Here is a 14284-nt window from a genome sequence, read left to right as displayed (position 1 = left end):
CCCAGCTACTCAGGAGGTTGAAGTGGGAGGATTGCTAGAGCCCAGCAGCTCAAGGCTGCAGTGGGCTATGATCATGACACTGTACTCCAGCCTGGGTAACAGAGCAAGATCTCATTAAAGGAAGAAGAAAGAAAGGAAGGGAGGGAGGGACGGGAAAGAAAGAAGTAAGGAAGAAAAGAAGAGAAGAAGGGAGTGAGGGAGAGGAAGGAAGGAAGGAAGGAAGGGAGGGAGGGAGGGAGGGAGGAAGAGAGGGAGGGAAGGAGGGAGGGAGGGGAAGGAGGAAGGGAGGGAGGGACTTGGAAAACAATGTTGAATGGGAAAGGGGAGATCCCAAGAAAATTCTCTACAAAATTTTAGCCTCCAGTAAAAATAGCAGTAATGGTCAGTAATGGTCACACAGAGCAATCATTGGCTCTCTATGAATACGTTATGCCAAGGTAATTTCAATCTCCTGTTTTCTTTTTTAGGGATCTAGACAGGGTATCAAAGGAAAATTGAAGAGTGTATATACATCTCAGCATCTTTTCTTTTCTTTCTTTCTTTCTTTTTTTTTTTTTTTTTTTTTGAGACAGAGTCTCACTTTGTCACCTTCTGCAGAATGCTATGGCATCAGAGCTCACAGCAACCTCAAACTCTTGGGCTTAAGCGATTCTCTTGCCTCAGCCTCCCAAGTAGCTGAACTTACAGGCATCCACCACAATGCCTGGCTATTTTTATTTTTTGGTTGTAGTTGTCATTGTTTGGCAGGCCTGGGCTGAATTTGAACCTGCCAGCTCTGGTGTATGTGGCTGGTGCCCTAGCCACTGAGCTATAGGAGCCCAGCCTACATCTCAGCATCTTAATCTGTTCTAGAACCTGCTAAGGTGCCTGACACATTGTAGACACCCAATAAATGTTTGTTGAAGAAGTAAATAGACAAGGTGATGAAATAGGAAGTAGCACCATAGGATGAATTTGCAGTTAGTAAAACTGTCATATCTAAAATGTATCGGCAGGGCGGTGGCTCATGCTTGTAATCCCAGCACTTGGGAGGCCAAGGCAGGTGGATTGCCTAAATTCACAGGTTTGAGACCAGCCTGAGCCAGAGTGAGACCTGATCTCTAAAAATAGCCAGGCGTTGTTGCAGGCACCTGTAGTCCCAGCTACTTAGAGGCTGAGGCAAGAGAATCGCTTGAACCCAAGAGTTAGAGGTTGCTGGGAGCTATGACACCACAGCACTCTACCGAGGGCGACACAGTAAGACCCTGTTAAAATAAAATAAATAAAACAAAACAAAACAAAATAAAATGTATTGATCAGTGGGTCAAAGCCAACTTGAAACAAGTAATAGAACAGCTTTTCTTCTCAACATCTTTAATTTGGATACTTCACATAGAATTGCATATCATTTGGTAGTTGATGCAAAACTAATGCAAGGGTGGCTAACGTGTTGGATTACAGAATCAATTATAACATTAAGGTGACATTAATAAGATCAAATTTAATAAGATTTGTAGTGAGTTAAATTGTGTGTTCCCAAAAAGACTGTCTTAACCCCAGTAGTGCAAATGTGACCTCATTTGAAAATAGGGTCTTTGTAGATGAAAAAAGTTAAGATGAGGTCACAACTCTATTAGGGTGAAGTTTTAAATAGAATGACTGGGGTGTTTAAAAGAGAAAGGAGAAGGAGATTTGGAGACACAGGCTTTGTGTACAGTAGATGGAGGCAGAGATTAGAGTGATGCAGCTACAAGCCAAGGAACACCAAGGATTGCCAGTAACTACCAGAAGCCAGGGGAGAGGCAAAGAGGGATTCTTCCCTAGAGCTTGAACAAAGAGCATGGTCCTGCCAACACCTTGATTTTAGCCTTCCAACTTCTGGAATTGTGAGAATAAACTTCTGTTGTTTTAAGCCACCTAGTTCGTGGTAATATGTTTCAGCAAATTACCTAGGAAACTATTACAGGGTCAAACAAAGTCCTACATCTTTCAACCGCACAGATAGAGGACAAAGGAAAACAGGCTAACAGCTATTCTTATGGAAAGATCTGGCTGCCATTTTAGATTATTAAAGAGCTAAAAGAACATTTACATTTTGAAACATAGATTCCTGTACTCTGCATTAGAGAGGGTACAATATGAGGTATTGAGTCCTTTTGCAAGTACTACATTTTAAGGAGGACTTGAGGAGCTGGAGTGCATTTTGAAATGGTGAAGTAGGGTAGGCCTAGTGGTTCACACCTATAAACCCAGCACTATTAGAAGCCAAGGTGGGATGAAGATCTCTTGAGACCAAGAGTTCAACACCAGCCTGGGTGACATAGTGTGACTCCATCTCCACAAGAAAATGTAAAAACATCCTTGTGGTCTGTAGTGCTAGCTACTCGAGAGGTGGAGCCCAAGACTTCAAGACTACAGTAAGCTATGCCTGTGCCACTCCACTCCAGCCTGGGCCACAAAAACAAGATCCTGTCTCTAAAAAAAATAAATAAATAAAAATAAAATAAAATGGTGATATAAAAAGAAAAGCAAATGGAAATTTAGTCATGTTATCATTGAACATTTTTGAGCAACAACTCTACATAGTATATGGTAGACATTCTAACATCTAGGAAGAGCTTACTCTATCCCCAAAGAGATAAAGCTGTAATGTAAGTCTAAGGTGATGTGAAATTACTCAAGTGTTTTAAAGAGGAGAATGACATGATTGTTTCTGTGTTTTAGACAGAAATTTCGGGCAGCTACGTAAGAATAGCTTTGACAGAGATAAAAGCAGGCACAGGGAGGTATTAATAAATTAAAAGGTTATTATAATAGAAAGAAGATGAAGTCCCATGATTAAGATTGTGACAGTAAGAACAACAGGAAGTTCTTGCCTCAGTAGCACATATACTAAAACTACTGAAATGATACACAGAAGATTAGCATGACCCCTATGCAAGGATAACATAAAATTCTGCTTTAAAAAAAAAACACTAAATAGGAAAGGAAGTATTTTAAGAACATTTATGAGATAAAACGAGAGAACAAATACAACAATTGTCTTTCAAAGCTATTATTAGAATAAACTAAGCTAATATGTAGTATATACCAAAGTGCCTAGCATACAGAAGGCTCAAACAACAAATGCCTAAACTCTCCTGCCTGGACAGCTTAAGATTCAAATGCATATATCTCTAAAATGCAAAATTCTTTCTGTCTTCCACTTCTGAGACAAGCTCACTTATTTTTAAAATAAAAATAACATTTTATACATAAATATATATGTATATGTGCATAAATACACATGTATACACATCCTTTTAACTTTATTATAGTGCCAGACCAAGTCTCTGAGACCTCTGAAAAGAAATCTTGAAATGCTAAACCCTCCTCCAATTTTAATCTCATATTAAATATTAAATGAGACTCACATGGTAAACTATATGCTGTTTGATAACATTTTTCTTGAGAAGTCCAGAGGAGATAAAAATAAGACAGAAATGGAATACATAGATTGAAAGTAGCCAAAAGTTCTAAATGAAATGGCTGAGTTTTCCACACTGCAGAAAGCTACCTAAAACTATATTTTTGCTTAATAGATTTTTAGGCAGAAAATATTTCATTTCTAACCCAATAGCTGTATTCATTTATGCAGAGCTACCCACATATTTTCAAAAGATAATAAATGCATATGAATTTCCAACATAACAATATGCTGCAAAACAAGATTCCCAATTAAAGCTTATTTATTGTTGAATAATCAATACAAAAACCTTGCACAGGATCCAAGTAAAACCACAGCCTGAATAATCCCTGACTTCAGATGTATTGCCAGTTGACCTCAAAAAAAAATTTTTAAAGTTGGCTGTTGAAATTGCTTACCAATTAGGAATCATAGTTATCGCTGAATACACTAAAAGGAAATTTTAACTGATCAGAAAGAACCAAAATCACCAAGAATGTTCAGGAAAAGTATATAAATATTATAACATTTGATTTAGCAAGTATATCTTAAGTACTTTTGACAACTGTAGCTTTATTTACCTGTAAATCCATTTTAAAAGCATGCATTTTGTGCAACATTCACATTGTATAGAATGCAGAAGTTCACATCAACAAAAATAAAAAAAAAAATCATCAAATTAGTGATATCTAAACACTTGGGTAATCCTTTCTTATCAAAGACATTTCCTCTATCCTCAATCATTTTTGCTTATGTATGCAAGAAACTATTTTCATGCAAATTATGTGCACTAGATAATGAGTTACACACTGGAAACACAGAGATGAACACAAAACAATCTACACACAAAATAAATTAGGTCAATTAACAGAAAACTAATGGTTGAAATATAGTATATGCATACAAGTAGGGCATAGGGGAGGGAGGTAGTGGCCGTCAGGCAGGGCTTCCAAGCTAAATATGGAGCAATACCCAAGCATTAGACAGGCAAAGAAGAGGGCTGTGAAGGGAAAGAAAGCATTTCTGGTGAAAGGAGCATGGGGCACTGGAGGAAGGGAAGAAATAGTCCATTGTAACTAGATCAAAGAGCAGAGATTGAGTTGACAGGCTAGAATCAGCAAAGTTTGGTGATGTGTTGAATAGTCATGGCAAAGACTAAGAGAAGTTCAGAAAGACTCCCAATTTTTGACTTGGGTTAATGGTGCCATTCAGTGTAATGACGAACATAAAAAGAAGTAGCAGTCTGGGACAGGATACAATGAGTCTGCGTTTGTGGTACATACAAGATGCCTGGATAGAGACTGGAGCCTATAGCTCCAAAAACTATCTGGACTAGCAGATTGTACATGGGAGTCATCCACATAGAGGGGATAACCAATATCATGCAAGTAACCACGGTCAAGAGTCTGTGGGATTGAGAAAAAAAAAAAAAAAGGAATAGACAAATCCTATGTAAACCCAGTTTTAAAGGGCAGGAAGAAGACAGCCCTAAGAAAAAATCTGAGTGAGAACAGCCAGAAAAGAAAGAAGAAAATCAGAGTTTAAATTAGGAATGCTGCATCTAGTGTCAAATGATACAGAGAAGTCACATAAAACACAGGCTCTTTTTGCAACTGCTAATATGGCTAATAACTACATGCTAATTTTTGCATGTATGAATAAAGGAAGAATTTCCTCTGTTAAGAAGTTAGCAATGCTGTTCTTCAAAGATTTCTAGATGACCACAGATTGCAGTGTTATTGAAAGAAGTATTTTTCCATTTTAGTAATGTTATCATATAATGTGCAAATAAGAAAGAAAACTGTTTGCTGATTTCTTCAAACATGGCCCTTAAATATACATGGGAGAGGGGCAAGTTCAACTTCAAATCGTAATGTTAATTAGTGATACTCTTAAAAAGTGTTGTCTCTGATATAATTAAAAAGATTTTTAGTTATTGAGATAAAGATCTTAAGTAAGGTAAATGCATTAAAAATAGTATACATTCTCATTTCTTCACTTAGCTATTTTGAGCTTATTCTCAAATTGCTAATAGATTAATTTCCAAATTCGATAAACATTTTGATAGACATTTATATAAGGGATTTATGTTTATCAGCTGCTACATGGTCATCATAATACAAAAGGGGATGGACAAGCAGTTCATGCCCTAGAAATGTTCTGTTTAGGCAATCAGCCAGATGCCCCACACCCAAAATGGGTTAAAGCTGATTATAGGAGAGGAGGCCTAGAGACAAGGAAAGGAGAATACAAACTAGTCCAATAGCCCATATCCCGTTTAAATAATATCATGGCTATTTTTTTTCCTGCTACATTCAGGGAAGCTAGATCCAACTGTATAATTATCTGCATATTGGCAGCAAGCACAAAGTTTCATACGTGATGATGATGATAATAATAATAGCTAACATTTACTAACTCCTCATTACGTGCCAGGATTCTGTGCTAAGCACTTTTCATGGATCACCTCATTTAATCTTCACAACAATCATTACTATTCCCATTTTATAGATGATGCAATAAGGGCTTACAGAAGCGAAGTCAACTTATCCAAGGTCACAGAGCTCACAGGGAGCAGAGCCAGGATTCAAACCCAAGTAGCAATCTGATTCTAGAACCCCAACTCTTAGCATCTGCTGTTACCAAAAACAGAGCTTATTTTGAAAGGGCACACCCAAACTACTCTGATTGTTCAATTTTAACATTTAGAAGACAGAGAAAGTTTGGGGTGGGGAGAATTAGACTGCTCTTTAGAATTCCAAATTTTAAAAAAACTTGTAAATGATTCCTTTTACTGTCTCCAATTCTATATTAGCTACGTAAAATTTTCACTAAAGTAAACTTTGACTATAAGAAAAAAGAAGAATTTGGAGGAAAAAAATTAACTCTTATGCAATCACCTGAAAAATTGCTAAGAAGCTTTTACCTCTTTGTGCTGAGGTAAGAGGCTCTGAGATTGCATCAAAAACATAGAATATTTTAAAACAGGCTTCACACTGTATCTTTTCTAAAACTATCCTCTCTTTCATCACTGTTATATATGTCACAGAAGAAAATACCACTACATAAAAATTAAAATCATTTTCCTATCTCTGCAATATATAACACTTCAAAGGTAAGCCATATAAACTGTTGGGGCTGAAATGCAAGTACATTCTCTTACTTTTTCAAACTATGCCCACCACCCCCTTCCTATACCAGTGAAACCTTTATCAAGAAGCTCCAAGACAAAGAGTAATAGAAATAATATTTTTACATTATATTAAGCCTAATTCTCCCCCCTTGGGTCCTTTGGAAAATGGCATTATGCAGACTCTTGAGTATAGAGGATAAATGAGCTTTCCTGTCCTCTTCTGATTTGGTATCCTTCACATGCAACAGAAGAAAAAACTCCCCTAGCCCTCCATTCTATGTTCCTTTCCCCTTGCTATGTTCCTATGAAATCCAATCATAAAATACCAACAATTTGCAACATCTCTTTATCAAAAAGTATTTATCCTTCACAAACATGGACAATGAAACCTTTCAAGTTTTGCTCAATTTCCAGACATATACTGTATATTAGAGTGTCAATTTCCTTATTTTAGTGCATAGAAGAAAAAAGAGATACCTAACTTACCTTCACTCTAAACAGTCAAAGCCTCCTTATCCTTTTTACAGCCTACTCCTATTTACCTTCTTTGCCCTCCAAAACCAGCAGTACTAAACAAAGATAGCTACTATAGTTATTCTTTACTTTATAGATGGATACTCTGAGGCACAAAACTATTAAGTTAATTGCCCAGCGTCTCACACAAGGGCATGCAAGGCTCAGGTTTACATGTTCTAGTTCCAAATATGGTGTCCTTTCCATCCTCTATAGATAAAATTGTTTTGCAAACAAGTCCAGCCCTACATAACCAAGTTCACATCTAGATTTTATTCACCCTGGTATTCACTGCCCAGGAAAGAGACAAGACAAAGCATCGATGCATCTCAAAATATAACAAGAGAGAACACAGGAAGAAGATAGTAACACTCATTGGTTTTAACCTGAAATTACTGATGTATTATATAACTATAAAATCAAACGACAAGTGGTATCTTTTCTTCAACAATCATACTATAGTAAAAACCATTTGATTTTATCATAATGTCAGGGTGTAACATCCTCAACTGAGAAGTTCCACACTGATTTCAACTATATTATCATTACTCAAAACATAAAACATCCAATTTTTTGAGACTCTGTGTAGAAGCAAATTTTAAGGGTAGATTTAAATTTTGGAAACATGCAAAAAAACACCAAGAGAGCTTTCTAACTATTTAGATGAGATGGACTATTTAAGTGGGAAATACGTACCAGTAGCACAGCCAGCATTTATTGAGTGCATTCTATGTGCGGGGCTCACTACCAAATATTTTCATGTATATTCTGACATTTATAATCACAACAGCCCCATCAGCATCATTAACCCAGGTTTACAGATGAGGAAATAAAGTTCAGAGAGGTCACTTATCTTGCTCAAGGTCAAACAGTGGCAAAACTTGGATTCAAACTCAATCTTCCACAGCCCATAAAACGTTGTAAAGAAATATAAGCATTGAATGGTAGGTGAGCATACACAGTCTCTAATGAACCAACAATCTGGGAATTCTATGCGTCTTTAGTTTATTCCATCTATCCAATGAGTAAGTGACATACTCATTTTATAATATACAAGATACTTCCAACAAACAATAAGGTTACTGTTTTGTATGTCTTATAAATTGGCTTTAATAGCCATTCCAAAGAAGTATTAGAAAGACAGCATTATCAACATAAGTGTGAACTGCTTTGGAAGACACAAATCATTTCCATGAATAAGTTCTGGTATATGTGTTACAAATTCAAACTCATTGCTTAATAAAAACACCCTTTATTTACAATCAAAAGTTTAAGCTCCTGAATCCCTCAAGCCCTCAAGTGCACTGAGAAAAAGATTCCACATTAATCGATCTACCAAGCACAGACTGAAGGCCTTCCAGTGTGCACTGCAATAAGACAGACTATAGGGGCCACGTTAGAAACTTCCTCCATCCACAGCGAGTTAGCAGGTTGTTTCCAACCAAGCACACAGGCAATTGTTACTGGGACAACCAAAATCCTCCTATGCTATCTGCTATAGTTTGCATGAAGTGCCCTACAAAGGAAGTCGGCTCTTCGGAAGAAAGATAAGATCAATTAGGTCATTTTCCCAGAGCCCCTTCCACTTTCTTTTAAGCACTGCACGGTTGTGGTTAGCTTTAGCATTAGTGTTGGCATTAGTGAGTTAATTTTTCTCATACTGAATCCAGAATTTTGCCTGGCTCCCTGCTCCCTCCGCCTTGTCTCTCTTCTTGCTTTTCCACTTCAACCAGAAGTGGAAACTGCAGACTCAAACTCCCCTATGGCTCCAGCACCAAGAACTGGGCATGCGCACAAGACCGAGCAGGCTTTGGTTGCAACTGACAGTTCTCCGCCCCTGATTTGCCGCTACCCCCCTTCCCCCACTCCAACAAGAGATACTGAAATGTTTATCTGAAAGATACGAGGCCTCTTTTTCCCGGGAATGACCCCATTTTAATTTCATTTCGCAGGGTCTTTTTATTCTTGCGAAACGCCACCACAAGCCTAAGGGAGGACCACATTATTTTTCAGCACCGGGGACAGCGCCGCGTTGCCATTAACGTCCACCCTCCCCCACCTTCTCTTCCCCCCCCCGCCCCCCCCACCCGCCCCAACCTCAGCCCCCACCCCCGCACCAGCACAATGCCAAGGTCTCCCAGCAGCCGCAAACGCCGCAACTGCAATAGCTCCCAGCCGGAGGCCGGACCGGAATGCCGGGCCGGCTGCTACTTACACTGCTCCGCTTTGGTGGACATGGTGCTGTCCAGATGGAAAGGCTTTGCCCCAAAATCTGTGTCGTGTGAGCTCCCTCGCTCCGCCAGCGATGTTGCGAGGAAAAGAGCGCATACCCCCCACCCCCCACCCCCTCGCTTTCCCCCTCCCTTAGGCCCGTGTCTCTACCATTCGGACAAAACGCACATCAAATTGCAGAATTCGGTCCCGGAAGGTTAGGAAATCGCCCCCGGAGAAATGGGTGGGATTTAATAGGCGGCCAAAGGCTTCCTGTCCGTCCCCTCCTGGAGCTGCCCGCGTTGATGTGGGCGGGGAGACCGAAAGGAGAGAGCAAGCTGCGGCTCCTGGTGAAATGGGAAAATGGGCTCGACCGGGGGAGGAGTATTTCCATTCATAAGGCGCACGGAGGGGACGGGTGTTTCCCAGAGAAAAGCCTCTTAAAGTGCCGGAGTCCCCGACCATTTGGATCTCCCATTGGCGTTTTCCGGGCCTGTAAATCCTGCTCCCAGAGCAGCCCCCAATGCAGCAACCGGGTGACCGGAGAGGGACACAGGTGCGTCCCACGCTTCGTATCAACCTCCGGGAGGAAGGAGAGGGAGGCGGATCCGGGGCGGGCTGGAGAGAGCCGGGGCCGGAGGGCCAGAGGATGCTCCTGAGGACCGCGAGGAAGGAAATGCAGAAGTAACCTCAGCATGGCTTCCCGGCGTGCTGCGGTCCCTGCCCTCCGCCTCCCTCTGGGATGGGCTCTCCTGCTGGTGATTAGGCTTGGGAGGTCCCACTTCCAAGGGGCTGTAAGAAGACTTTAAAAGTTGGAGCTAGAGGAGAGTGCAGATTTGCACGGATGGTGAAGCTGGAATGGCCACAGAAAGAAAAATGAAAGACTGGAAACAGGAAGAACCAGGTGTGTGCTCCCTTGCAACCATCCAGGCTGGACACGGGCACGTTAGGAAGCCCCTCCACTGGGCAGCCGAAACCAGCAGAAAAGGAAGGCAGTAGAAAAGGCATTGTGTATATTGATTAGAAAGATGTCCGAAGAGAATCGACACAAAGTGGGGAGACCTTCTGAGCGTGGACTTGAAGTCAGAAAGAACCAAATCCAAGACCCAGTTTTACCATTCACTCAAGGACCAATCTTTCTATACTCCTAGCTTCATGTTTTTTATCTGTAAAAGGAGAACAATAAAACCTGCCCTGTCACCTGAAGAGTTATTGAGCAGATCTAAAGGTATAATGGATGTGAAAGTCCTTTTAAGATGAAAGTTCTGTACAACTGCCAACCATTATGACCATTTTCACTCAAATAGTTTAATTTATGAAACCGAAGGACAATGGTCATAGCAGATTGATTTAGCAAAAGCTATAGGAGCAGAACTACAAGGGTCAACTATGAGTTTTAGTGCAGATAACTATGGTAACTGAATGTCCTTCCTTCTCACTATAAAAGAATGATCATTATTTAGGGAAAAAATATTAAATTCTGTATGACACATACCAAATATTCAGAATAAATCTTTAACAGTTAAGATAAAAATATTGTGAACAACAGCAAGAAAGGATGTGTCCGAGAACAAAAAAAAAAAAAAAAAAAGTCTACAAATAATAGGGAAGCTGCCCATTATGATACATATACAGTGGACAAGTTTCATGGTATTTGCAGAAATGTTCATGAAGTATTAGGGATTTGGCTCATTGGAACACGTATATGATTGGACTAATCTCTGATCGGCAGGTTGGTCTGGCTAACCAGGTTACAATCCTTTTCCACTGTTCGTTACCAAAACAACATCCCAAAGAGAAGTCCCATTCTTTCGCCAAAGTTAAATGATTATATGAAGAACGGTACTGAAGAGTTTATCTTGAATAAAAATATATCAGGATCAGTGTGATTAAAAGAAAACTCAGTGATTTATTCAGAAATGTCTGGGAAGCTTTGATAAAGAAAACAGTAATTTAAAATTAACCCTCCCTCCCCCCCCCCAAAAAGGTGTCTTGGATAACACACCAAGAAAGAAAGAACAAAATTTGTGTTGGAAAACTATTTTCCCTTCGGCTGCTTACTAACCCTACTGTTTGTCAGTAATTAAACCTCCCCTTAGCCCATTGAGAGGGGGTATAATGTTGCTAAGGTCATAGACTCGGTACATAGACAGCTTGGGTTTGAATTCCAGCTTTGCCTCTTCTGAGCTGTGTGATGTCATGCAAGTCATTTAACTTTTTCTCCGTTTCATCACCTACAAAATGGCCATATCACAGTCACATTATACTTTATTATTAAGAGTATACATATGAGAATCTAGAACAATCTCTGATACATATAAGAGGCTACTGCTATTAGCATTACTGTTCAAACTGCTCAAATACACCCAGTCTATTAAGGTTAGCTCTCAATGTGTTTAGACTCTTTAAAGCCCGAAAGCATTAATGTAATTGATATCCTAATCATCAACCTAGGCTCTCACAACTTCAACACTCACATGTTCGTCAGGTTAATTCACTAACTTAGACCACATCCATTACCTGGCTTCTCCATTCCAACATATGGCCTGACTTAACTACTTCAACAAAACAAATATGAACTTTCTTACTTTTCCTTCTATCTCCACCTGTCTGTCTCAACCTTTCATGCTTCTCTTTCTTCTACTGCAGAGATAGTTCCTCTTGTCATCGACAGATGGAATGCTCAATTCTTCTTAAATTATGCCTCTAATTATAAGCACTCCTATTTATTCTAAAATGTGCTCTCCTAATTACCTTCTTTATTCCTGGCATTTTAAGTTTCTATCTTTCCAGTGGATTTTTCCATCCTGGTTATAAATATGGATAACTTTTCCATCCGGGAAGAGCTGTACCTATTGTCTTACGGAATAAGTGGCCACCGTTTTTCTATCTATTGCCTCCTTATCCTCACCATCCTAGCTACCATCAAATCATAGATGAAACAGATTTTTTAACAGCCAATAATAATTTCCTAATAATAAATTATAATTGCTTTGTCTCTTGATAACTAATGCCAACATTAGAAATTTCTCCCAATTCCTTTTTTTTTTTTTTGAGACAGAGCCTCAAGCTGTCCCCCTGGGTAGAGTGCCATGGCTTCACTGCTCACAGCAATCTCCAACTCCTGGGCTCAAGTGAGTCTCCTGCCTCAGTCTCCCAAGTAGCTGGGACCACAGGCGCCCGCCACAATGCACGGCTATTTTTTGGTTGCAGCCATCATTGTTGTTTGGTGGGCCCGGGCTGGGGATTCGAACCCACCACCTTAGGTGTATGTGGCTGGCGCCTTAGCCACTTGAGCCACAGGTGCCGAGCCCCAATTCCTTTTTAAAATCCTCTTCCCTTGATTTCTATGATTTAATGATGCTCTTCAAAATTTTCTCCAAATTTTTTGTTCATTCTAGTGTTTAATGATGTACTTCAAACATAGAAATACAAAAATAGCTTTCAGCTTTTGGCTCAGAGGAGGCCAAGGTGTAACTTTCCTTGGTCAACCTGAATCCAGGTTCATCCGACACCAGCCGCCTCCACCATGCCACGTAAGTTCACCCCAATGAGATCAAAGCTGTGTACCTGAGGTGCACTGGTAGCAAAGTCAGTGCCACATCTGCCCTGGCCCCCAAGATCAGTCCCCTGGGTTTGTCTCCAAAAAAAAGTTAGTGATAACATTGCCAAGGCAATCGGTGACTGGAAGGGTCTGAGAATTACAGTGAAACTGACTATCCAGAACAGACAAGCCCAAAATGGAGTGGTACCTTCTGCCTCTACCCTCATCATCAAAGCCCTCAAGGAACCATCAAGAGACAGAAACAGAAAAACATTAAACACAATGGAAATATCACTTTTGATGAGATTGTCAACATTGCCAGCTGATGTGGCACTAATCTTTAGCCAGAGAACTCTCTGGAACCATTAAAGAGATCCTGGGAATGGCCCAATTGGTGGGCTGCAATGTTGATGGCTGCTACCCTCATGACATCATAGATGACATTAACAGTGGTGCCGTGCAATGCCCAGCTAGTTAAAAAGGGAAAATGTTTCTAGAAAGGATCATTTGACAGCCCCCCAAAAAAGAAATACAAAAATAACATCATGAATACTAATGTTATCTCTACGCAATCCCATCAGATCTTAATGTTTTGTGATAATTGTATTAGAATTCTACCTTTCACAAATAAAACATTTTAGAGACACAAGAAGCCCCCATAAAAAGTTATTCTAAGATTATGGGGTTTTTAATATTTTATACTAGTTATTTATTTTTTCAGCAACTGTTTATTGAGTACCTATTACATGTCAAAAATTGTGCTAGGTACTGAGGATAATGTGGTGAACAAAGAAGACAAAAATCTCTGCTTCATGAGGCTAATATTCAAGTGGGGAACACAAAAAAAGATTATGTAAGTAAAATGTATTGTATATTAAGTATTGATGAATACTAAAAAGAAAAATGTTAAACTAAGGAAAAAGTTTTTACTGAAGGGGTTAAAATTTTGGATGAGGTAAAATATTAAATAGAGTAGCTACATACACACTATATATGTTTAATTCCATAAGCAACATATATTGTTTTGCATGTTTTATGTCATTTTATAATAATATGATTTTATAGTACCATGCTGTATATATCTTTCTAAAACATATGCTTTTTGATCAACATTTCATTTTGGCTTAATCATGTTGATTAAGCACTATTTATGAGGTATGCCACACACAGTGGCTAAAGATTCCAATAGCATACTCACAGCCTTTTTAATCTGAAATACCATAGTACATAGTTAAAAATAATCATAGCTGCTAGAAAGTGAGGGGGAACTAGGAGAAAGAAAGAACCACAGTAGAGGAGATATTAACTATGTGTCTCTGGCTAAATCTCTAGGAACTCTGAACCACACATGTGCAGGGAACACAACAAGAAGTTGACTAGGGATAAAAGAACTGAGATTTGAGCTAGTTAGTTTATAGTTTATATCCATTAAATTGTTTACTTGCTTTTAAATATAACA

General features: G+C 39.3%; 1 protein-coding gene and 1 non-coding gene across 2 annotated transcripts in view; one reads left to right on the top strand and one right to left on the bottom strand.

Moving 5' to 3' along the window:
• The window catches only part of UNC79 (unc-79 homolog, NALCN channel complex subunit), a 249721-nt gene extending 240322 nt beyond the window's left edge, over positions 1-9399 (bottom strand). Inside the window, exon 1 of the mRNA XM_023511544.1 lies at positions 9286-9399. Within this exon, the coding sequence (XP_023367312.1) occupies positions 9286-9307 (22 nt within the window). The 5' untranslated portion in view covers positions 9308-9399. The remainder of the gene's footprint in view (positions 1-9285) is intronic.
• On the top strand, positions 2852-2957 carry LOC111724264. Its single transcript, XR_002772590.1, has one exon. It is a non-coding gene; the product is annotated as a U6 spliceosomal RNA (small nuclear RNA).
• Positions 9400-14284: the final 4885 nt, after the last annotated feature.

This window comes from Otolemur garnettii, unplaced genomic scaffold (genome assembly GCF_000181295.1).
Source record: "Otolemur garnettii isolate 467f Iridium unplaced genomic scaffold, OtoGar3 scaffold00020, whole genome shotgun sequence".
Classification (NCBI taxonomy): domain Eukaryota; kingdom Metazoa; phylum Chordata; class Mammalia; order Primates; family Galagidae; genus Otolemur; species Otolemur garnettii.
This window is presented reverse-complemented; position numbering and strand designations above follow the sequence as displayed.